General features: G+C 49.5%; 1 protein-coding gene across 1 annotated transcript in view; it reads right to left on the bottom strand.

The window, feature by feature from the left end:
* HAUS5 (HAUS augmin like complex subunit 5) overlaps positions 1-22305 on the bottom strand; it is a 28451-nt gene extending 6146 nt beyond the window's left edge. The window contains exons 1-15 of the mRNA XM_056847442.1: positions 22201-22305; positions 18319-18381; positions 17606-17638; positions 17385-17409; positions 13406-13538; positions 10724-10883; positions 8790-8868; positions 8315-8394; positions 8156-8216; positions 5934-6061; positions 5735-5813; positions 5219-5361; positions 3761-3923; positions 2471-2551; positions 266-411 (exon numbers count right to left, since the gene is read on the bottom strand). Coding sequence (XP_056703420.1) covers positions 266-411; positions 2471-2551; positions 3761-3923; positions 5219-5361; positions 5735-5813; positions 5934-6061; positions 8156-8216; positions 8315-8394; positions 8790-8868; positions 10724-10883; positions 13406-13538; positions 17385-17409; positions 17606-17638; positions 18319-18381; positions 22201-22304 — 1478 coding nt within the window. The 5' untranslated portion in view covers position 22305. The remainder of the gene's footprint in view (positions 1-265; positions 412-2470; positions 2552-3760; positions 3924-5218; positions 5362-5734; positions 5814-5933; positions 6062-8155; positions 8217-8314; positions 8395-8789; positions 8869-10723; positions 10884-13405; positions 13539-17384; positions 17410-17605; positions 17639-18318; positions 18382-22200) is intronic.
* Between the last annotated feature and the right edge of the window lie 1690 nt (positions 22306-23995).

Raw genomic sequence — 23995 nt, 5'->3', positions numbered from 1 at the left:
GCATGCCTGTTATATTAGGTGCTGTGGAACACAGGTAGGACAATGCTGCTGCAGTTGTCTTGTTTGTGGGTGTCCTAGAGGCACCTGACTGACCACTGTGTGAACAGACTGCTGGACTTGATGGGCCTTGGTGTGATCCAGCAGGGCTTTTCTTGGGTTCTTAAATGTGGAGCTTTTCCTGCACTCCCGTGGAAGCAGATGCAGAGTAGGGGGGGCGTCCTCCTTAGTGCTGCTCACCCAGAAGCAGTGGCCGGGAAAGACTCACCCGGGCAGCTCCCGGCGCAGCAAGCATGGCAGGGCGATGCTCCGGAACTGCTGGACCTCCCGATCGACCCTGTTGTGCAGCCGCTGGGCTTCCAGCTCCACCTGCTGCTCTTGAGGCAGCAGCTTCTTCTCTATGAAGTCCTGGATCTGGGAGAAGAAGAAGAGCTGGTTTTTAATACCCCTCTTCTCTCTACCTTTAAGGCAGGGGTGGGGAACATCAGGCCCAGGGGACGTTTAAGGCCCACAAAATCATTTGGTCTGGCCCTTTGTGCGTCCTGACAGATCTCTAGCTCAGAAGGATCTAAGACTGGCGATCCACCCCCTTCCGTGGACAGGAATAGCCCCAATTCAAGGCGGATGTGAGTTTGTTTTGCCGAGAAAATGAACCTTCCCCCCCCTTGCAGAAGTCGTTAGCTATGGAGCTGTTAGGACCGCCCAAGAAACTGTGTTAACCCTTTCCCACTCATGCCTTGGAGAAATGTATTCCCTCTATATTCCAAGAGGGCTTGGGGAGGAAGTGGCAACAATGGAGGGGTTAAAGGGGGCAGGGCCAGAATGTGCTGGGGGGGGAGTTCTTAGCCAGTGTGTTTTCATTTCATCCCTGCAGGCGGAGGTAGCAGGAGCCGGCTGTAGAATCCGGCCCCGACCATGCGGAGCAGGAGCAATTTTGGCATGTGGCTGGACGGCTACGCCCAGCTGGTGCAGCAGACCATTCTTTGCCACCAGGTGGGCGAGTGCACCACCAGTTGCATGCTTGCCTGCCCGCCAAAGGGGGGGTCATCTGGGGCAGCTGCCTGCTTGGGGGTTGGTCGGCTAATTTTTAAGTTGATAATTTTGTATGGCCCGCGAATAATGTTATAAATACCCAAATGACCCTTGGAGGAAAAAAGGTTCCCCACCCCTGGTTTAAGGAGTCTCAAAGCGGCTTACAGTCACCTTTTCCTTCCCCTCCCCACAATAGACACCTTGCGAGACAGATGGGGCTGAGAGAGTTCAGGCTGCTCTGACAGATGGGGCTGAGAGCTGTGACTGGCCCAAGGTCACCCAGCAGGCTTCAGGTGGAGAAGTGGGGAATCGAACCCGGTTCACCAGATTCAAGCGCACCGCTCTTCACCTCTATGCTAAGCAGACGATCAAATTGATACGGCCAGACCGACAGCAGCTAAGCCCAGAATCTATGTCCGGGTGCAGAAAGCGGAACAAGACAGATCGACTTTTAAAAAGGGTGAATATGTTTCTAGTCCTTGATGCTGCCCGGCACTGTTTGGGAGTTCAATATGGTTGGAGCTTCAATATCCAGCACCCTTGCCTTGACGCCCCTCCTTCAAAACTGTTGTCCCCTGCCAAATTGCCCACCCGTTCCATAAACTCTCCCCTTCCCTCGCCCGTTGAGACACCTCAGAACATGCACAAAATATTCCAAGCGCTTACAAAGGAAAGCCACAACATACTCTGGTTTCTCTTCAGATCGTATAAATCTTTCGCCTTTTACAAAGGAAAGCCACAATTTAAAGAGGATTGTACTGAAGTAAAGAATATGTGAACGTGCTTAAGACCGCTTCGGTATCCACGAGTGACAAAAACGTCCACTCTTTAAGGCAGGATCTGGCTCTTTGGCTACAAAAAGGAACCTGACCCATGGCCGGACATCTGAATAGAGCCTCCCTTACGTTCAAAGCCCACACTTGCGCGCACCCCCCCCCCAATGCTGTTGAACACATTAAGCTGCCTTATGTTGAATCAGACCCTTGGTCCATCAAAGTCAGTATTGTCTACTCTGATCGGCAGCGGCTCTCCGGGGTCTCAGGCAGAGGTCTTTTCACATCACCTACTTGCCTAGTCCCTTTAACTGGAGACGCCGGGGATTGAACCTGGGACCGTCTGCATGCCAAGCAGATGCTCTATACCACTGAGCCACGGCCCCTCCCTATAGCTGTGCTTCTCTGCATGCTTTTTAGGTGGTCTGAGGGTAGCCATGGTGGCTTGCAGCAGAACATCTAGATTTGAGTCCAGAAGCACCTTAGAGACCGACAAGAACTTTGGGGCGTGAGTTTGGAGAGTCAAAGCTCCCTTATGACCACACAAATCGTGTCGGTCGCTAAGGTGCTGCTGGACTCAAATCCAGCTGCTTTGCAAGGCGGGAGACAGAGATGCGTTTCGGGCCAGACACTTGCCCGATAAAAAGGCATCGACCGGCACTGCTCACCTCGGCCTGGTCCTTGCGCAGCTGAGATTTAATGTAGGAGGTGCCTTTGATGAGAGTCCGGATATGCTGCTGCTTCTCGTTCTGCAGGGACAGAAGAAGGGAAGCGGATTCAAGGTGCTGACAAAACCTCCAACCTCGCGCTGCAGCCACAAAAAAAAGCATTCCACAGACGCAAAAGAGGCATTGGCACGAGCCCTGAGCGCTACTGACCAACGCCGCCAAAGGGAAGTTTCTACCCGGCCTGGTGAATTGCTGTTTTCCTGGCTCCTTTACTTGCAAGAGTGAATCACTGCCATAAAATCAGAAAAAAAACAGCGTGTGTGCATATGTGGGGGTGCCTTTCAGCCATGGGCCATCCAGAGTTACAACAGAGGTGCAAGCAAGCGGGCTAAGGAATCTGAAAGCTAGTAACTTTGTGGGCTTGGCTTGTTATCCGCCTGTTTTTCCCGATCCTTTCCCAAGGCCATGCTCTTAAAAAATAAATAGAGACTGACCACGTGGGTGACTTATGCTAACAAGGCCTATTCTGTTGTGGCACCCTCTGGTCCCGATTCCACCCCCATTTACAGGAACTCCGCTCCCCAGAAGTCCACAAATACCCTGCCCTGCCAAACTTGCAATTTATTTATTTGTTTCATTTAAAGTCTGCTTTTCTGACCCCCGTGGAGCAGAGGAGTAAGCTGCAGTACTGCAGTCCAAGCTCTGCTCACGACCTGAGTTCGATCCCGACGGAAGTCGGTTTCAGGTAGCCGGCTCAAGGTCGACTCAGCTGTCCGTCCTTCCGAGGTTGGTGAAATGAGTGCCCGGTGCTTGCTGGGGGTAAAGGGAAGAGGACTGGGGAAGGCACAGGCAAACCACCCCTTAAACAAAGTCTGCCTAGTAAACGTCGGGATGTGTAAGCCACCCCATGGGTCAGGAATGACCCGGTGCTTGCACAGGGGACTTTTACCTTTTTAAAAAACTTTCTGACCAAGACTCTTCAAAAAAAGAAATTGTTTTTGTTTTTAAATGAAATTAAACAAAAAGAATATGCTACGTAGAGTACGTGCATTCAAACGATCTCAAGTTTTCTGCAGGCATTAGGAAAAATGACATTCCTATTCCGTTCACTTAAAAATGCCCTCTGAAATAATTGTTTTACATATTGCAGTCGAGGTAATGTTTTTTACACCCTAAAGTCAGACCCGAGGCCACCCAGATGCCGCTGATGACGAAGCAAGGAGCCGACAAAGACGTTTCAATAAGGGCGTTCCCCCCCACCCCGCTTGATTTTCCCTTCCCGGCTCTCACCACCAGGTGGCGGAAGTCCAGGATGCGCTGACGCTTGGCTTGCAAACCCTGCAGCTCTTCATAACGGGACCTCACCGCTTCCTCCAAGGCCCGGCAGCCGTTCAGCAGCCCATCCCTGTACCCCCGCAACTTCACTGCCCGCAGCTCCAGCTCGAAAACAGCTCTGTGTCGGGGGAGGGAAGGGAGAAAAGAAAATTCCTGCCAGTGAGAGACATTTCCATGAGCAAAGATTTTTATTTATTTAGAGAGCCAGCGTGGTGTAGTGCCTAGCGCATTAGGCTAGGATTTGGGAGGCCCGGGTTCGAATCCTTGCTCCGTCACAAGAAGTTTGTTGGGTGACCTTGGGCCAATTGCATGCTTCCGGCCCTACCTACCCTACAGGGTTGTTGTGAGGTGAAATGAAGGAGAGGAGAGTGATGTAAGCCCCTTTTGGACACCACTGGAACGAAGGGCGGGTATACATTATGTCAATAAATAAAAATAATATTGCCAGTCTTACAAGTTGCCAAGAAACAGAGAGTGCGCGTAGTACATTTGGCAAGAAGGAAGGAAGGAAGGATGAAAGAAAGAAAGAACGAAAGAAAGAATGAAAGAACGAAAGAAAGAACGAAAGAAAGAACGAAAGAAAGAAAGAACGAAAGAAAGAAAGAACGAAAGAAAGAAAGAACGAACGAAAGAACGAACGAAAGAAAGAACGAAAGAAAGAACGAAAGAAAGAACGAAAGAAAGAACGAAAGAAAGAACGAAAGAAAGAACGAAAGAAAGAACGGGTTTTTATATGCTGACTTTCTTTACCTTTTAAGGAGAATCAAACTGGCTTAAAATCACCTTCCCTTCCCCTCCCCCAATAGGCACCCTGTGAGGTAGGTGGGGCTGAGAGAGCTCTTAGCAGAACTGTGACTGGCCCAAGGTCACCCAGCTGGTTTCATGTGTAGGGGTGGGGAATCAAACCTGGTTCTCCAAATTTAGAGTCCGCCACTCTTAACCACCACACACCCCTGGCTCTCAGAGCAGGAGCTGGGGCAGGAGCATCCTGCCTGTGTTTCGCAGCACCTAATATAATAGGCATGCTGATACTTGTGAAATAGGCATGCATCATGACTAGCATCCATTTTGATTAGTAGCCATGGATAGCCCCTCTCCTCCATGAACGTGTCCACTCCCCACTTAAAACCTTCCAAGCTGGAAGCCATCCCCACATCCTGGGGGCAGGGAGTTCCACAAGGAGGCAGGTTACCGCAGCCTGGTGTTTTCAAGGCCCTGTGGCGACAGTAACAACGTTCTCCTGCCTCCAGAGGGCACCACGACTGCCCAGAACAGAGGTCTTCACAATAGACGCTTTGTGTTGCGATGCCCGTCTGGGAAGCGCTGACTTAATTTGAGCCAAGGTGTTGCACAATAGACTAAGAGCCTGGCACATTGTCTCTGGCAGGGACACAAGAGTAGGGCTCTTCTCACCTGGCCAGGATGGAACGCTCTGAGCCGTCGGATAGAAGACGGTGCATCGCCTGGACGACAGCTTCGAGCTGCACCGCAAGTTGCTTCTCCTTGGCCTGCAGGGGGAGCTGCTGCACACAGAGCATCTCACACTCACTCCAGCCCTGCCAGCGGAAAAGGTGAAAGGAAGAAGAAAAGTTGGTTTTTATATGCCGACTTTCTCTACTTTTTAAGGAGACTCAAGGCGGCTTACAATCTCCTTCCCTTCCCCTCCCCACAACACACATTTTGAGAGGTAGATGGGGCTGAGAGAGTTCTGAGAGAGCTGTGACTAGCCCAGGGTCACCCAGCAGGCTTCATGTGTAGTAGTGGGAACTCAAACACGGTTCTCCAGATTAAAGTCCACCGCTCTTCACTACTACATCACACAAGCTCTCAGACATAGCCTGCAGGCAAGCTGCCTCTGGGGCCCACCACCAACAAGCGCATGCCAATTGGACTTTTTATCCCTCCAGTCAGCAATGGCCAAGTCCTCACCTGTATAAGTCCCTGGACGGAGGGCAGGTCATCCACCGCATCTGAGACGTCTTCCAGGTGGGCGCTGGCGTAGCGGAACCTGGGCACGGGGGGAGAACAGGCAGAACTGAGGACCCCAGCAAGGGTCTGAGATCATCTCATTCCCGCTGACGGGAAGGGGTAGGAGCGTCGCCTCCCTCCGCCCTGGGGTGGGACCCACTTCAGTGCTTCCACGTCGCGAGGGATGTCGATGCCATCTGTGAGCTCCTGCAACTGGCGGGTGCTCTGGAGTGCCAGGTGCTCCAGCGCCGAGAGGATGTGGGCAGGTGGGTGGGAACCGGCGAGCTTCTGCGGGAAGGACACGGAGTTATCGGATATGGCGGGGCTCCCCAACGTGGTGCAAAAATCTATTCAAAAAGCCTCATACAAATGCAGCTATAACACTGACACACAGTTAATATACTAAATACAAGTGCCGCTATAACACTAAAGGTAAAGGTCCCCTGTGCAAGAACCAGGTCATTCCTGACCCATGGGGTGACATCACATCCTGACGTTTACTAGGCAGACTTTGTTTACGGGGTGCTTTGCCAGCGCCTTCCCCAACACATAATATAGTATTACAGCAATTGTTGAGCAAGTTATAGTCCTTCATTTATCCAATCAGGCAAAAAAGGTTCATAGCGATGAGGAAAAGAGGGCTTCACAAGAAACAGTTTCGCTAATGAGCCCAGGGTGAGCTAAATATGTGAAGTACCGTATACACTCGCGTATAAGCCGAGTTTTTCAGCTCCAAAAAAGGGCTGAAAAAGCCGAACTCGGCTTATACACGGGTCAATACGGTAGGGGAGGGGGGAGGGGGGAAGAGGGAGGGGGGAACTTACTGCCGCCGCCGCCGGGCCCACGCTGCTTCCTGCTGCCAAGAGCGGCCTGGGGCGGCCTCCTGCAGCTGCAGGGAGGGTGCCCCGGCCCTCGCCCCGCCGCCGCTTCTCGCGGCCGAGGGCGGCCTGGGGCGGCTGCCCCGGTCCTCGCCCGGCCGCGCCGCTGCTTCTCGCGGCCGAGAGTGGCCTGGGGCAGCTGCCCCGGCCCTTGCCCGGCCGCGCCGCTGCTTCTCGCGGCCGAGAGTGGCCTGGGGCAGCTGCCCCGGCCCTTGCCCGGCCGTGCCGCCGCTTCTCACGGCCTGGGGCGGCCTTCTGCAGCTGCAGGGAGGCTGCCCCGGCCCTCGCCCGGTTGTGCCGCCGCCGCCGCGAGGCCCGCGCCGCTTGCTGCCGGGAGCCCAGGTAAGCCTGCGGGGGGGGGGGGGAGGGGTTATAAGCCGACCCTCGGCTTATACGCGGGTGCCTAATTTTTTCCCATTTTTGGGGAGAAATTAGGCCCCTCGGCTTATACGTGGGTCGGCTTATACACGGGTATATACGGTAAGCGGTTAAGAGATCCTGTAATTCTCTTCTCTCTATTGCAGGAAAGTAATCCCCAAAGGCTATGTACTGGAGAATTGCAATATTTATTGCGTGTCAGTGTCATTTGTACTAGGCTTTTTGAATAGATTGTTGCACTGCTTATTTTGTATGCTGTTAGCTTTGTTTAGGTGGGAGATTTTGTTTGTATAGCATTGAGTTGGTTTATGTCGAGCACTATAGTTATAGTAAGAATATATGGTATAGAAATATCACCATCCAATGTGCAGCCTTGGTAAAGATTATAATAGGTTGTTATTGCTAGAACACAAGCCCTGGAGGTCGGCTACCACAGAATTTCAGTCCAGGAAAGCCCTTGAGACTGGCAGACACACTTTTCTCCAGGTAATTCCTGGAGGGTGGCAACAGAGAATTTTTTTCCTCCAGGCCAGCCCTGGAGGTTGGGAACTGAAATTTTCCTCCTCAGGTTCATCCAGGAGGGTAGTAACCACAGAACTTGTAACTTTGATATTGTAACTTGATTAAGGTTATAATAGAATGGTAGCACACTAGCAAAAACAACCTAGGTTCTTTTTTTTTTTGAGGTGGCTAGATTTGTTTAGACATCCATACAGCACAGTGTATTCTTGAGTTTGGTTTCTCCCCAATGCGGTGCCCATGGGTGCCCACCGACACCTTCCGGGGTGCCCGCTAAGTGGTTTTAGAAACTGGGCAGGGCCAAGTAGGGCGTTTGCCCAGAAAGGCTTCTGATCAGCAGTGCAGATTTTTTTAAAGGTTGCTTTGGCAAGAGCTGCCCCCACAGCATGAGGACCTTTCCTGTATGACTGAAGGTACACTGCGGCAGCCAATTTGTGTCTCGCTCCGCTTCCTGAGGCAGCCATTTTGTGGCAGCCATATTGTGGCTGGGCTGACCGTGCAGTTATCAGAATTCTAAAGGGGCCCGCAGGCTCAAAAAGGTTGGGGACCCCTGGGATGCGGTCTCGAGGAAAGAAAAACAGGTCTCTTGCTCCCGGCCGGCCCTTACCTCCACGACGCTCAGCCAGTGTTGGTAGGACATGCTCAACTGCTCTTCGCTCATCCCGCTGCTGAGAGAGACACATGGAGGGAAAGGGCTTTCAGGACCGCCAAAAATACGGTTGGGCAACCCAGGACCATTCAGACACACGGGGGGGGGGGGGCTTACGGGAAGTTCCCAGACACGCTGCGCTCAAAGAGGGTCTTCAGGAAGAGGAACCGCAGGCGGCAGGCTTCCTGGACGTCGCGCTGGAGAGCAAGGGAGATGCAAAGCTTGGTTGGGGCAGCGACTTTCAACATTTCCTACTGTCCCCCCTGTACTGACTTGTCTAGAGGGGAAACCCCCCCCCACCTTAGCAGCCACAAGGGAACTCTGGTTCACCGCTGAGGGTTCTGGGAAATGCCCTCCGGTGCGCACACCGTTCTGGGAAGGGCTTCCTTGAAGATCCACACTGCGGGATGGCAGCAGGTCCGGCCTCTGTCAGAACAACCTGACTGCATTTGACCCCCCCTCCCCCCGGTTACGCTCAGCCAGTCCCCTCCAGTGGAATTTTTGACCTCAAGACAAGGCACAGCTGCTTGTTAGAGCAACAATTTCTTGTGCAAACCGGGCGCAGGCCCTCCAGTACACCAAGAGCTCGCACCAGAACTTCAGGCTCCAAACTGGGGAATCCTGCCTCAGGGGCTCTTCTGCCGCCCAACGCCACCACCGTCTTGGCCTTCCTGCAAAGGAAGGAAGTGCCCGCCCTTCGTCAACATGGCAGGAGAGGTAGCTTCTCTTCCACCGTTAAACATACACGGCAACACAAAGAGCAAATTCTTTATTTTAAAAAATTTCTACCCCTCCCTCTATCCCCGGCCAAAGCTGGGCTCAGGATGGCTAACAACATCAAACGTAACAATTATACCCAACTATGAGAACATAAGAAAGGCCCTGCTGGATCAGACCAAGGCCCATCAAGTCCAGCAGTATGTTCACACAGTGGCCAACCAGGGGCCTCTAGGAAGCCCACAAACAAGACGACTGCAGCAGCATTGTCCTACCTGCGTTCCACAGCACCTAGTATAATAGGCATGCTCCTCTGATCCTGGAGAGAATAGGTATGCATCATGACTTGTATTCATTTTTACTAGTAGCCATGAATAGCCCTCTCCTCCATGAACATGTCCACTCCCCTCTTAAAGCCTTCCAGGTTGGCAGCAATCACCACATCCTGGGGCAGGGAGTTCCACAATTTAACTATGCATTGTGTGAAGAAATACTTCCTCTATCAGTTTTGAATTTCTCACCCTCCAGCTTCAGCAGATGACCCCACGTTCTAGTATTATGAGAGAGGGAGAAAAGCTTCTTTCTCCCTGTCCTCTCTCTCCACACCATGCGTGATTTTATAGATCTCTATATCATGTCTTACCCACCTTCTTTCCAAGCTAAACAGCCGTAAGCATTTAACTGCTCCTCATAGGGCAGTTGCTCTAGCCCCCTGATCATTTTGGTGGCCCTTTTCTGCACCTTCTCAAGCTCTGCAATATCTGTAATCATTTAAACATGTCAGCAATTAAGCAATTCCAAAACTAAATGGCACACTGTAGAGAACAGAACCAGAGAAGCTGAGAACTACAATCAGTGCCCCCCAGATAATATCATAATACCATGTGGGGGGGGGCAGGGACGCCAGATCTTATGGAACCGTTGCTGCCTTCAACTTTAAGGCCTGGTGGAATGCCTCACTTTTGCAGGCCCTATGGAATTCTTGGACCCCATCGCTTAAGAGCAGCGCTGCAGGATCAGACCAGTGCCCCAGGGCACAGAGAGACCAAGGTATCTTCCTGATGATGCCTCCTCGCACTGCTATGCAGGGACTGCCTGCCGCTGAACATGGAGGTTCCCTTTAGCCACCACGGGGAGTAGCCATTACAGATCTTCTCCTCTGTGAATCTTTCACACCCCCTATTTCCGAGCAGTCTTACGCTCACGGCCAACGCCACTTCCGTAGGCATTACATTCCACTATTTGATTGCCTACAAACACAGCCCCCCTGTGCCAGGAAATCAATCAATCTTTATTTCATGGTCATTTGACCAAAAATAGAACACATCTAATCAAGAGTAACATAAATTTGTAATTAAACAGTATCAGTCAATCCAAAAGTCCACAAAATTAAATATATCCATAAAATCCCATATCTAAAAAGGTAAGTAAGCTGGCTTCTAAAACGTTTATCTATCAAATTGTACCTATTTGCATATTACATCTACATAGCAGCGCAAAATTTGGCCACACATATTGAAGTTTATGGGTTACTATCTTCCAGTAGTCATTGGATACAAATTTTATCAGATAGCCCTGTATTATTTCTTAGAATTTCTTGAAGAGTCTTAGATCTTAACTCATGATGGAGAGGGCAGTATAAAAAGACGTGTTCGCGGGTCTCAATTTCTTCACCATTGCACGGGCAGACTCAGAAAGAGGAATTTTTTTATATCTACCTTCTAGGACGGCTGATGCCAAAGCTCCATATCTGGCTAATGTGATACCGGGAAATCAGAAGAGCCCAAGGATCGGGGGGGGGTCCCATACCTCTCCATCTCTTGGAGCTGCTCCAGACGCCCCTTGACCTGCACCGCCCATGTCTTCAGCTGCTGGCGCTCCGCTGCGACCCGGGCTGAGTAGGCCTTCAGCAGCAACGTACGGCGCTTGGTGTCACGAATCTCCTCCTGGGCTACCTCCGCAGTGACCTCTGCGGGGACCAGAGAGAGACCGCGCTGTTCTACCACAAGCATTCTACCCATTTCTATGACCGCTGGACAGGTGCTGAACCCGCACGGCTGCCTTCTTTTTTGAAAAGCAAGTGGCTAGCCCCTACGGCTGCAAAGAAAACCTTCGAGCCTACGAGTCAGAAATTTTAGAAGACACTGGAGGCCAGGTGGTGCTATAAGGGGTTAGGAAAGCGAGTGCTGGCTCCCTGCAAAACTACTTTGCCTTTTCCACGCTGATGGCATGCCAGCTTAGGAACGCCGAATTCGCTTCAGCAAGGCGTTTAACAACTGTGAGAGCAGCAGAAATCTCACCCCAGTGACTATTATAATTATTAGGTTATTTATAGTCGGTCTTTCTTGCGGAGAGAAAAGGCAGATGACACATAGTAAGTCATGTATAATCAACAGCTTGGCCCATCCAATCAACAGTACAATGGAGTCTGGACTACGGAAATCTGGAGACAAACACATCTCAAACAGAGCTTAAACAAAGAGGCATAGAGCTGCCCAGTCCATGAATTTGGGCTTCATGCCGCAACATCGGCAAGGTTAATAGTTGCCCAAAATTGGAAGAAAAATATAATCCCAAAGAAAGAGGAGTGGCTGGAGAAGCTGTCAGAGTATACTTGTCTTTTACACAGCCAAACGTCTTTAATTCCACATTAAAAAATGGAATGTGGGTTTTTTGTCTAGAACGTGCAGTTAGTTTGTGTTGGGATATTTTGTTGTTGGTGTGTTTAGTAATTTCTGTTCTAGACTCTTGTATTGTATTTGGTTTTTTAAAATAAATTGAACACACACATGCCGCCTTATACTGAATCAGACCCTTGATCCATCAAAGTCAGTATTGTCTACTCAGACCAGCAGTGGCTCTCCAGGGTCTCAGGCAGGGGTCTTCCACATCACCTACCTGCCTAGTCCCTTTAGCTGGAGATGCCAGGGATTGAACCTGGGACCTTCTGCATGCCCAGCAGATGCTCTATACCACTGAGCTATGGCCCTTCCCTTTAATCATTTTAATAAATTAAAATTTATTATTTTTTTTTTTAAAAAAGAGCAGATGACTTACAATGTGTCATGTATAATCAACAGTTTGGGACACCCAATGAACAGTACAATAGAGTCTGAACTACAGAAATCTGAAGACAAACACATCTCAAGCAGAGCTGAAACAAAGCAGTGTAGAACTACCTAGTCTGGAGCATACTTCCAGTGGCAGTATTATAGGCCATGACCCTTCACCAATGTGGCTTTCTGATCATTTGGTTACAGTACAGTCCCATTTAACCGGTGCAAAAAGCCGTCTTGAATAATTCTTTTGCCCGCAGTTTGCAGAAAGCCAGGAGGAGCGGGAGCCTTCCTAACCTGTAAGCCAGAAGGCATTTTGATCATGGCTGCAGGACATCTTTTCTTCTCCAGGTGCTTTCGAGAGCTCCTCCCCCTCTCGCACACTTTCCCCTTCCTCTATCATTTGAAAGAATAGTTTTTATGTGCCGACTTTCTCCACCGCTTAAGGAAGACCCAAACTGGCTTACAATCCCCTTCCCCTCTCCACAACAGACACCCTGTGAAGTAGGTGGGGCTGCGAGAACTTGGAGAGCTGTGTCTAGCCCAAGGTCACCCAGCTGGCTTCATGTGGAGGAGTGGGGAAACCAACCTGGTTCACAAGATTTGCATCTACCGCTCATGTGGAGGAGTGGGGAATCAAACCCGGTTCTCCAGATCAGACTCCACCGCTCCAAACCATCACGCTTTACCACTACACCACGCTGGCGCTGATCCTGCAAAACGTTTGTTTTTCCAGTATTACACAAAGGCCTTCAAGCACTAAGCAGCAACTGCATAGGGGAGTAGAGATCTGAGACAATTCTTAGCGCAAGAACTGAACTATAGCTCCCAAGAGCTTCAGGTGGAGGGAGACATGATGCTTAAACTCGTTTAAGGCCAGGATGTTCTATAGGATCCTGATGTTCTTTCCTGTCCCCATCTCAGTTTTTTTTCAAAGCAAACAGTTCAGTGCCAAGGACATGACCCTTCTTAGGTCTGGCACAGATCCGCTTGAAGAAGAACAGTTGGCTTTCAAATGCCGACTATCTCTACCACTTAAGGGAGAATCAAACCGGTTTACAATCACCTTCCCCTCCCCACAACAGACACCCTGGGAGGTAGGTGGGGCTGAGAGAGACTAGCCCAAGGTCACCCAGCTGGCTTCATGCGGAGGAGTGGGGCAACAAATCCAGTTCCCCAGATTAGCCTCCGCCGCTCATGTGGAGGAGTGGGGAATCAAACCCGGTTCTCCAGATCAGAGTCCACCGCTCCAAACCACTGCACCACACCGGCTTGCTGGTCTTAACCTGTTAGCAGAAGTCTCCCCTCTCCCAGAGGCGGACACACAGACCCAGGGATCCTTTGGCCTGCCCTCCATACCATCTCTGGGGCCTTCCCTGATCCAACCGTGCGCCCGATGGCCGGTTCCCAGCAGGACCCGCACCTTGCCACTCACCGTCAGCTGCGAGCTCGCGCTGAGCCGACTTGATCTGCAGGTCGATCTGCTCCAGCTCTCCCCGCAGGCGGGCGATGCCCTGAACCAGCTGCTTACGGCGCTCCTTTTCCGAATCCGAGCCACTGGGTTTGCCCTGGGGAGAAAGGGGGGGTGCGCATCCGCAGGGAAGAACTCCCTCAAAACCTTCTGTGCCCTTGTCTCTCAAGGCTTTCAATAGACCAAGGTCTCGCCTGGAATTGTCTATCTCTGTGCCCACCTCCCATATTAGTCTGCCTGTAGCAGTAGAAAAGAGCAAGAGTCCAGGAGCACCTTAAAGGCGAACAAAATCTCTGGCAGGGTATGAGATTTCGTGGGTCACACCTCACTCCTTCAAATATCTTAACCTCAATAGTTTATAACTGCTCCAGTTATAAACAGTTTAAGACATCAGTTCTTGTAGGTTATCCGGGCTGTGTGACCGTGGTCTTGGTATTTTCTTTCCTGACATTTCGCCAGCAGCTGTGTCAGGCATCTTCAGAGGGGTAACACTGAAGGACAGTGTCTCTCAGTGTCAAAGTGTGTTGGAAGAGTAATATATATTGTCAGAAGGGGGTTGAGTTCGAGCTGAGTCACTGTCCTGCACATTACCTTTGATACTTTTGCAGGACAATGGTTCAGCTCAAACTCAACCCCCTTCTGACTATATATATTACTCTTCCAACACACTTTGACACTGAGAGACACTGTCCTTCAGTGCTACTCCTCTGAAGATGCCTGCCACAACTGCTGGCGAAACATCAGGAAAGCAAATAGTCACACACCCCGGATAACCTACAAGAACTGATGAACTCTGACCATGAAAGCCTTCGACAATAGTTTGAGACATCTTTATGACTATGATATTTTGACAACTATCTATGGTAGGCTGAAATATAATATCTCAATGAAGAAGAAAACTCAGGCAGGTATTAGTTGCCCATTTGTATGGAAGTGTAGAACAGAAGAGGAGGTCTTGCAGAACACAACATACCTACAGTTGGATCATGTGAAGAAGACATCAAGATCCACTGCTGCAATGGGGGAGAAGTTTTTTCGAACCAAGGGGGCCAAGCACATTCCGTCCACCATTGAAGTGTTTAATGCGAAGGTGGTCTCCCAAATTCTGTACGGAGCAGACATTTGGATTTCCGGTGTTGATGAGAAATTAGATTCTCACTTGAACAACTTTCTCAGGAGAATTACTGGAACTCCCAGGTGTCTTGCTGGGACAGCCCTCCACATGGAATTGGCCCAACCCTCGCTTGAGGCACGTGTGTGGAAGAGAGCAATTAAGCTTAGGTTCAAGTTGTCCGACACTAACCTTCTGTCCCAGGCGGAGTTTCTCCATCTTATTCTCAAGGATTCGGCCCCCAACCCTTGGCTGACTCTTCTAGCGCAAAAATTAAAAGTACTGGGACTTCCAATTTCTACTCCCTCTGATAATCTTGTGCCATCTCAATCAGTGGCAATTTTGAAGAGGCTGAAGGAGTTAGATTGGGCTAGCCCAGTTGTGAGGGCCAGACGTACCGTATATACCCGTGTATAAGCCGATCCGCGTATAAGCCGAGGTGCCTAATTTCTCCCCCAAAATGGGGAAAAATTAGGCACCCGCGTATAAGCCGAGGGTCGGCTTATAACCCCTCCCCCCCCCCCCGCAGGCTTACCTGGGCTCCTGGCAGCAAGCGGCGCGGGCCTGGCGGCGGCGGCGACACAACCGGGCGAGGGCCGGGGCAGCCTCCCTGCAGCCGCCCCAGGCCGCCCTCGGACGCCAGCAGCGGCGGCGAGGGCGGGCGAGGGCCGGGGCAGCCGCCCCAGGCCACCCTCGGCCGCCAGCAGCGGCGGCGAGGCCTGGCGAGGGCCGGGGCAGCCGCCCCAGGCCGCCCTCGGCCGCCAGCAGCGGCGGCGAGGGTGGGCGAGGGCCGGGGCAGCCGCCCCAGGCCGCCCTCGGCCGCCAGCAGCGGCGGCGAGGGCGGGCGAGGGCCGGGGCAGCCGCCCTCGGCCGCCAGCAGCGGCGGCGAGGCCTGGCGAGGGCCGGGGCAGCCGCCACAGGCCGCCCTCGGCCGCCAGCAGCGGCGGCGAGGGCCGGGGCAGCCGCCCCAGGCCGCCCTCGGCCGCCAGCAGCGGCGGCGAGGGCGGGCGAGGGCCGGGGCAGCCTCCCTGCAGCTGCAGGAGGCCGCCCCAGGCCGCTCTTGGCAGCAGGAAGCGGCGTGGGACCGGCAGCGGCAGTAAGTTCCCTCCTCCCTCCTCCCCTCCCCTCCCGTATTGACCCGCGTATAAGCCGAGTTCGGCTTTTTCAGCCCTTTTTTGGGGCTGAAAAACTCGGCTTATACGCGAGTATATACGGTACTTGTTCCGGTTTGGTGTTGGGGCTCCCTCCTCCTGAGAAGCTTCCAGATTGCCATACTACGGTTCCAATTTCTTCACATTGTCGGGCTTTCCTTTTAGCTCGTCTAAATGCCTTTCCATCTATGGTCATGTTGGGCAGATTTAGTGGGATACCTTACCCAGATCATCTCTGCTTACGCAATACGGGCGAAATTGAAACTTTGGACCACTTGATGCTCCGTTGTCCTCGCTGGTCTCAGGACAGAGAGGTTTTTATTGCTCCAATTCTTACTAGCTTGAACCTCCGTTCACATGCCTGGGTGTTGCCATTTTTGCTTGGCGACTTAAACAATGGTTTGGTAACATCGAATGTGACTCGTTTTTTGGCCAGAGTGGCTGCACTTAAGAAGAAAGAACTTTCAATGCCTACCTCTGGCACCTTTTAGTCAGTTCACTCCGCCCCTAGTTTATTTTAGCCAGGAATTTTATCTATCGGGCTGATGCCTGGTTTTTAGCAGTGTTAATTTAATATTGTCTTATGTTTACTATGTTTACTGTTTCCTATCCTTCGTGTTCCCCTCCCTCTTTCCTTGGTCCAAGACTGCGGTCATAGACCTAATAAATTATTATTATACCTACAGTTATCTAAAGATTTTTAGAAAGTCATGTACATTTTTAGTCTAGAACTGTGATTGTTTTGACCACTGAAGGCCATTTAGTTAAAATGTGTTTGGGTCAAAGTCTAATTCTGTGATTTTATGTCCATTTGTGTTGTACGTTTACATGAATATGTTGGTTCGGCAGGTTATTGCAGGGCCTTATACATGTTATTGATTTTTACCTGTAATAAACATACACGTATTTTATATTGATATAACCGTTACATTGTATAATCTTTGGCCTTGGATGTTGATTTTTTCTTAACCTTTGGGTACTTAATTCTGCACCTTAAAGACTAACGGAATGTGCGGCTGTCCTCAACAGGGGCCAGGGCTTTTTCGGCCCCGGCCTGGTGGAATAGCCTTCCTAGTAACATCAGGGCCCTGCGGGACCTTAAGGAGTTCCGCAGGGCCTGTAAAACGGAGCTATTCCGCCAGGCCTATACCTGAGGACAGCCGCAAGAATATCCATCTTTACTGGCCTCCCCATCCCGCCCCCCACTTTGAAATCTGGGGGGGGGGGCTGATCTGCTGACATTTACTGCTGTGGCGTCTAGGTCTAGTTCGGCCATCTGTTTAGGGTTTTAAATAGTTTTAATGATTATGGTTTTAAGAATGTACTTGATCTATATTTGATGTATTTATGATTTAATTATTGTTAGCCACCCTGAGCCTGGTTTGCTGGGGATGAGGGTGGGTTATAAATTCAAAAAATAAATTAAATAAATAAATTTCTGGCAGGGTGAGAGCTTTCGTGAGCCACAGCTCACTTCTTCAGTGGCTCACAAAAGCTCATACCCTGCCTGAAATTCTGTCAGTTTTTAAGGTGCTACTGAACTCTCGCTCTTTTCTACTCCCAGGACTTTGAATCTCTGTTACCCTTTGGAAGGGGGATAGGAAATCCCCTTTGATTCTGAGAATCACTGCCCCCCAACAAATTAGCAAACACCCCCTTCACCTAACGCTCTCTTGCTTACCTCAGTCTCGTCCATTTGCTGATACCTAAGCGAGGAAAGATCTGGTCAAGGTAACAAAACAATTTTTCATCGGCTACGGTGGCTCAAGCCATCTCTATGGTAAAACTTTCCAAAGCAGAGGAGAAAGTGTCACTTAAAGAATGCCTGCCTACCATTTGACAGCCGACGACAAGGGGGAGCCGTCTCAGCAGAAAGCTTTCCAAGGAAAAAAGAAAGGATACCATAGCAAGTTCCCCCGAATCTTCTTCACGTTCCTACAACAGAAACACACAAAATCGAAATGGTGTGCATGGGGGAAACATATAGGATAGCAGAGCCCAACTTATTTCACAAGAAACCACAGGCCACTTGGCACACATGAACACATGAAGCCGCCTTATACTGAATCAGACCCTTGGTCCATCAAAGTCAGTATTGTCTACTCAGACCGGCAGCTGCTTTCACAACAGCTAACCAAAGAGGAAAAGCAGATACTTCTCACTTAAGAGGCCATCGGGTTGCTATTTTTGTTTAACCAGCCATGCCCCTTTCTGTTTATTTTATTTTTATTTTATTAGATTTTTAAACACGAGCCTGGCATGCACAATTAAGTAGGGAGAGATAGTAGCGGATAAAGTACATTCTTTAGAAGTGACTGGGGCTTTTAAGTTCAGGAAAATTCCCAAGAGGAGAACAGAGAACTTCTACACTATAAGGTCCTTTCAACAGGATGCTGATGGGTAACAAGGATGTACCCATGCCACATCACAATTAAAACTGCTTCGCATGGCTAGAGGCCCAGTTTAAAGGAGGCACTGAGCCGTGCGACAGTGGACAGGTGAGCTTTTCTTGCGTGGCAGTTATCATGATTAAATCAGGCCCATACTGCAGCCAGGAGGTGCCAAAGATACACCACATCTGAACCCAGCTCTCCCTCCTCCCCCCAGTATCTTACCTCTGGTGGCGAACGTGGCGGATGACGTAGTTCCAGATCTCGGCACATTGACCTGAGCACATCCTAAGGAAAGGGACCAAGAAAGAGAGAATATAGGCAAAAAAAAAAAATATCCACATGGATTTCCCTCCATACATTTATTATTTTCATACCCCTACAATGGAAAACACAGTGGGGATCTTCAAGCAAAGCAAGTGCTTTGTCACTATATAGTCATGTTGTTATAAAGGTATTGAGGAAAAAACTTTCCTGGGGGGAAAATCCCCAATGCTACCCCCACAAGTGTGTGCTATCAAGTCACTTGCAACTTATGGCGATCCCTATGAGAGTCAGTGGTGTAGTGGTTAAGAGCGGTGGTTTGGAGCGGTGGACTCTGATCTGGAGAACCAGGTTTGATTCCCCACTCCTCCACATGAGCAGTGGACGCTAATCTGGTGAACTGGATTTGTTTCCCCACTCCTACACACGAAGCCAGCTGGGTGACTTTAGGTAAGTCACAGCTCTGTTAGAGCTTTCTCAGCCCCACCTACCTCCCATGGTGTCTGTTGTGGGGAGGGGAAGGTGATTGTAAGCCGGTTTGAGTCTCCCTTAAGTGGTAGAGAAAGTCAGCATATAAAAACCAACTCTTCATCTATGAATTAATGTCCTCCCACTTATGGAGGGGAGGGAAGGTGGCATGGCATAGCCCGATGTCATCAGATCTCAGATGCTAAGCAGGGTCAGTACTCCAAAGGGAGACCTCCAAGGAAGATTCTGCAGAGGAAGGCAACGGCAAATCACCTCTGCTTAATTGCTTGCCTTGAAAGCCCCTTGCTGGGGTCACTGTTAGTCAACTGTGACTCGACAGCACTTTACACACACGCAGGCCTATGAATTCATGTCCTATTGTTAACAGCTTGCAAACTGAGCGCCATGGCTTCCTTGATGGAGTCAATCCATCTCATGCTGGGACTTCCTCTTTTTCTGCTGTCTTCAACTTTTCCTAGCATGATCGTCTTTTCCACTGAGCCTTCTCTTCTCAGAATGTAACCAAAGTACAATAGCCTCAGTTTAGTCATTTTAGCTTCTCGGGAGAATGCAAGCTTGATTTAATATAGAACTGGCTTATTTGATTTTGTAGTGGCCCACAGTATCTGTAAGACTCTCTCCCAACATGATAGTCATACACAGTGAGGATCTACAATCATTTCATGTGGGGGATTTGGATTTTCAATGGTTCTAGGTAGGGGTTTTTTAATACCCAAAGAAACCTCCTTCTCTCTTTTTCAAAGGCCTACTTCAAATGACTGCAAGTAAGGATATGCCCCATTGCATCTGAGGAAGAGGCTCACCTAGGCAATGAAACTTACAGTGGAATAAGAGGCCTCTAAAGGTAAAGGTAGCCCTGACCTGGATGGCCCAGGCTAGCCTGATCTCGTCAGATCTCAGAAGCTAAGCAGGGTCAGCCCTGGTTAGTATTTGGATGGGAGACCACCAAGGAAGTCCAGGGTTGCTGTGCAGAGGAAGGCACTGGCAAACCACCTCTGTTAAGTCTCTTGCCATGAAAACCCTATAAGGGGTCGCCATAAGTCGGCTGTGACTTGACAGCACTTTATAAACACAAAGGTAAAGGTAGTCCCCTGTGCAAGCAATGGGGTGACATCACGTCCCAACGTTTTCTAGGCAGACTATGGCACTTTCACATCTGCTGACTAATGCACTTTCAATCCATTTTCAATGCACGTTGAAGCTGGATTTTACTGTGTGAAATGGCAAAATCCACTTGCAAACTATCGTTATAGTGCACTGAAAGTGGATTGAAAGTGCATTATTCAGCAGGTGTAAAAGTGCCCTGTGTTTTATGGGGTGGTTTGCCATGGCCTTCCCCAGTCATCTACACTTTACCCCAGCAAGCTGTGTGTGTGTGTGTGTGTGTGTGTGTGTGTATGAAGTCAAGTGCCGTCAAGTTGCTTCCGACTCATGGCGACCCTATCAATGAAAGTCCTCCAAAATGTCCTATCTTTGAAAGCCTTGCTCAGATTTTCTGGAGGCACACCTTAACGTGGTGAGGGGGTTTGTGTGTGTCAGGGAAGCTGAGAGCAATACCATAAGGGGTCTAGACTCTATCAAGAGACTAAACTCCTAGCAGAGTCACTCAAGACGGAATGGTCACAGCTGAGACACCAGACGAAGATGCATTCACCCCCTTAAAGGATCAATGGCCACATCCCCAGAAGAAAACAGGCAGTTCCAATGGGGATGGGGGCAGAGGAATCCCTGAAGGTTAGCTACTGGGCAGCAGCAGTAGTGGAAGGTGACACTGGCGGAGGATCTTTCGTAGACAACGGCCGTGCCACTACGGCTAACCCTGGTTAGTACTGTGCAGAAGAAGGCCCTGGTAAACCACTTCTGACCAACCTTTACCTTGAAAACCCTACGATGAGACAATCCCAGCAAGCTGGGTACTCTTTTTACCGACCTCGGAAGGATGGAAGGCTAACAGTGCATTCCTAAGGAGAGTTACTCCAGTCAAAGGCTGTTACCGCACTAGGTATTCCCAGCGATGTATCAAGAATTTGGAAATGTTATAAGAAACAGCGCTTTAAAAGAGTTTTTGGATGCCACGGCTAAAAAATGGCTGGAAGACGTCTTCACAGCTAAAGGGGCCAAACAAAGTGCGAACAGTATTTTTTATAACATTTTCAAACTCTTAATACGTCGCTGGGAATACCTAGTGCGGTAACAGCCAAAGCCCATTCATTTCTTTTTATAATAATTTTTTATTTTCTTCATTTAATATATCAACAAACAATATAATAGTAATAATAAAAAAACCAAGTAATATCTCTAATTTAACAATAAAGTGACTTCCACCCTCACTCTTCCATCTAAAAATGAATTGTATAAACCTTTGCTAACGGCACTAATCCCAATATTATTTTAATTACCCTGTTCTTATCTTATCCAACATTATTAAATCAATACCGAATATAAAAATTAATACAAAGTATAAATAAGGGATTAGATCCAAGAGTATCCTTTAAATGGTCCCGTTAAAAAAATGATTTTCAAAGCCCATTCATTTCAATGGGCTTAGACTGGAGTAACTCTCCTTAGGAAATTCACAGTGGGTAGCCGTGTTAGTCTGTTTGTAGTAGTCAAAAAGGGCAAGAGTCCAGTAGCACCTTAAAGACTAACAAAATATTTTCTGGTAGGGTATGAGCTTTTGTGAGCCACAGCTCACTTCTTCAGATACACCTTAGGAATGCACTGTAAATCAACCTTGAGCCAGCTACCTGAAACCGACCGAAAGATGCCCCTACCCCCTCAAAAAAAAACACCCTTATAACATAAAATGAAAAAAACAAAAGCTTGTAACATAAAAAGCGAGAAGCTGCAGTAGAAGAAACGGGGACTTTTGTTGTGGGAAGAAATACTTCCCACGACACATAGTTAAACTGTGGAACTCCCCGCCCCAGGATATGGCTGCCAACTTGGAAGGTTTTAAGAGGGAGTGGACATGTTCATGGAGGATATTGCTATCCATGGCTACTAGTCAAAATGAATACTCGTCGTCATGATGAATATCTAGGCCTTATGCATATGTATTCCCGCACACACAAACCTTAGCCTGGAATAAAACGCGCTTGGGCTTTTTTTAAGTGTCCCAAGACGCCCGCTTATTATTATTAAAGGAATAATATTAAAGGAATAATAAGGTGTCTTATTATTAAAGGAAGCAAGGCCATCTGAAACAAGGCAAGGGACAGAAGACCTAAGACCCACCCACAGCCTGCGAGAGAGAAAAGAGCCGCCAGGAACTCGGCGTATGCTCAGAGGCGCTCTCGCCAACCGACCCCAACGGGCCAGGCAAGGAGGAAGCCGCCCCCAAGTCTCACCCACCGGCGGGCGGCGCTCTCGGAGGGGATCTTGCCCGGCGGCAGCCTCATCTCCTCGGCCGCCCAGCGCCTCAGCTCCTGCGCCAGCAACGGCCCGCTCCGCTCCATGGCGGCCGCGGAACTTCAACTCCGGCGCCTTCCCGGCAGAAGCCCGCCCCTTTCAACCGTCTTTCAACCGCCCCTTTCAACCCCGCCCCTTTCTCGTGGCATGCCGGGAGATGGAGTTGCCGCGGCGCGCCGACGCAGGGCGCCGCGCAGCCTGTTGGGATTTGTAGTTTTAGGCGGGGGAGGCGGGCCCCTTGAGGCGAAAAGTCCAGACAACTGACACTAGGGGAATGACGTGATTTTTCCCCCCCGCGGGGAAAGTCCCTGGCTTGCGCATGCGTGTCCGCAGACCGCCTTGGCGGTCGGGTTCTTACCGAAGCACGAGGGCGGGGTTGCTGCGCTTGTCTTCCCAGCGATGTATTAAGAGTTTGAAAACGTTATAAAAAACACTGTTCGCACTTTGTTTGGGTCTTTCGCTGTGAAGGCGGCCATTGATAAGCCGTGGTATCCAAAAACCCTTTTAAAGCGATGTTTTTTACAGCGTTTTCAAACTCTTAATACATCGCTGGGAATACCTAGGTTACCGCACTTTGTATTCCCAGCGATGTATTAAGGGTTTGAAAACGTTGTAAAAAACATCGCTTTAAAAGGGTTTTTGGATGCCATGGCTAAAAAAATGGCTGGAAGACGTCTTCACAGCTAAAGGGGCCAAATGTTACCGCACTTGTATTCCCAGAGATGTATTAAGAGTTTGAAAACGTTATAAAAAATACTGTTCGCACTTTCTATGTATTCCCAGCGATGTGTTAAGTGTTTGAAAACGTTATAAAAAATACTGTTCGCACTTTCTATGTATTCCCAGCGATGTATTAAGAGTTTGAAAACGTTATAAAAAACACTGTTTGCGCTTTGTTTGGCCCCTGTAGCTGTGAAGATGTCTTCCGACCATTTATAAGCCGTGGTATCCAAAAACCCTTTTAAAGCGATGTTTTTTTACAACGTTTTCAAACTCTTAATACATCACTGGGAATACAAAGTGCGGTAACCTTTGTTTGGCCCCTTTAGCTGTGAAGACGTCTTCCGACCATTTATAAGCCGTGGTATCCAAAAACCCTTTTAAAGCGATGTTTTTTGAACATTTTCAAACTCTTAATACATCGGTGGGAATACAAAGCGCGGTAACCCCGGCGTCGGCGGTTGAGGCCGTTTCAACCGCGTCAGCGGCTCCCCTTCTTTCTTTGGACCCGGAGCAGCAGCGAGAGTTTCAAACAAATAGGGTTGCCAGGTCCCTCTTCGCCATCGGCGGGAGATTTTGGGGGGCAGAGCCTGAGGAGGGCGGGGTGCAGAATGTCTCTGTTGTATATGGTCTTGTTTAATAAAAAAGAACCTTTCCCTTTTTCAATAAAGGATAGAAAGATTCATACAGGTCAATTAATTTGCTGGTTACCTGATTAGAGAAGCAGAGGACCTGCGGTCCTGGAAATAACATTGTATTATCAAAAGTTGGAAGAGGTGAAAGCCTTTTATGTTACATAACCCCTGTCCCGTTTTTGCCATCCAAAGGTCCCGTTTTTGTCTCAAGGAAATATGGTCAGCCTATTTCTGGCAAGATAAAGCAGGGAGAGTTATGATGCTGTGAATCACAGCCAAAAGCAAAGCTTTGGAGAATTCTCAGTCCATAATCTCTCCAAGGCAGTTATTCCCAGCAATGTATCAAGAGTTTGGAAATGTTATAAAAAGCATCGCTTTAAAAG

This window comes from Euleptes europaea, chromosome 3 (assembly GCF_029931775.1).
Source record: "Euleptes europaea isolate rEulEur1 chromosome 3, rEulEur1.hap1, whole genome shotgun sequence".
In the NCBI taxonomy this organism is placed as follows: Eukaryota; Metazoa; Chordata; class Lepidosauria; order Squamata; family Sphaerodactylidae; genus Euleptes; species Euleptes europaea.
The sequence above is the reverse complement of the archived record's forward strand: the minus strand, read 5'-3'. Positions and strand labels throughout refer to the sequence as shown.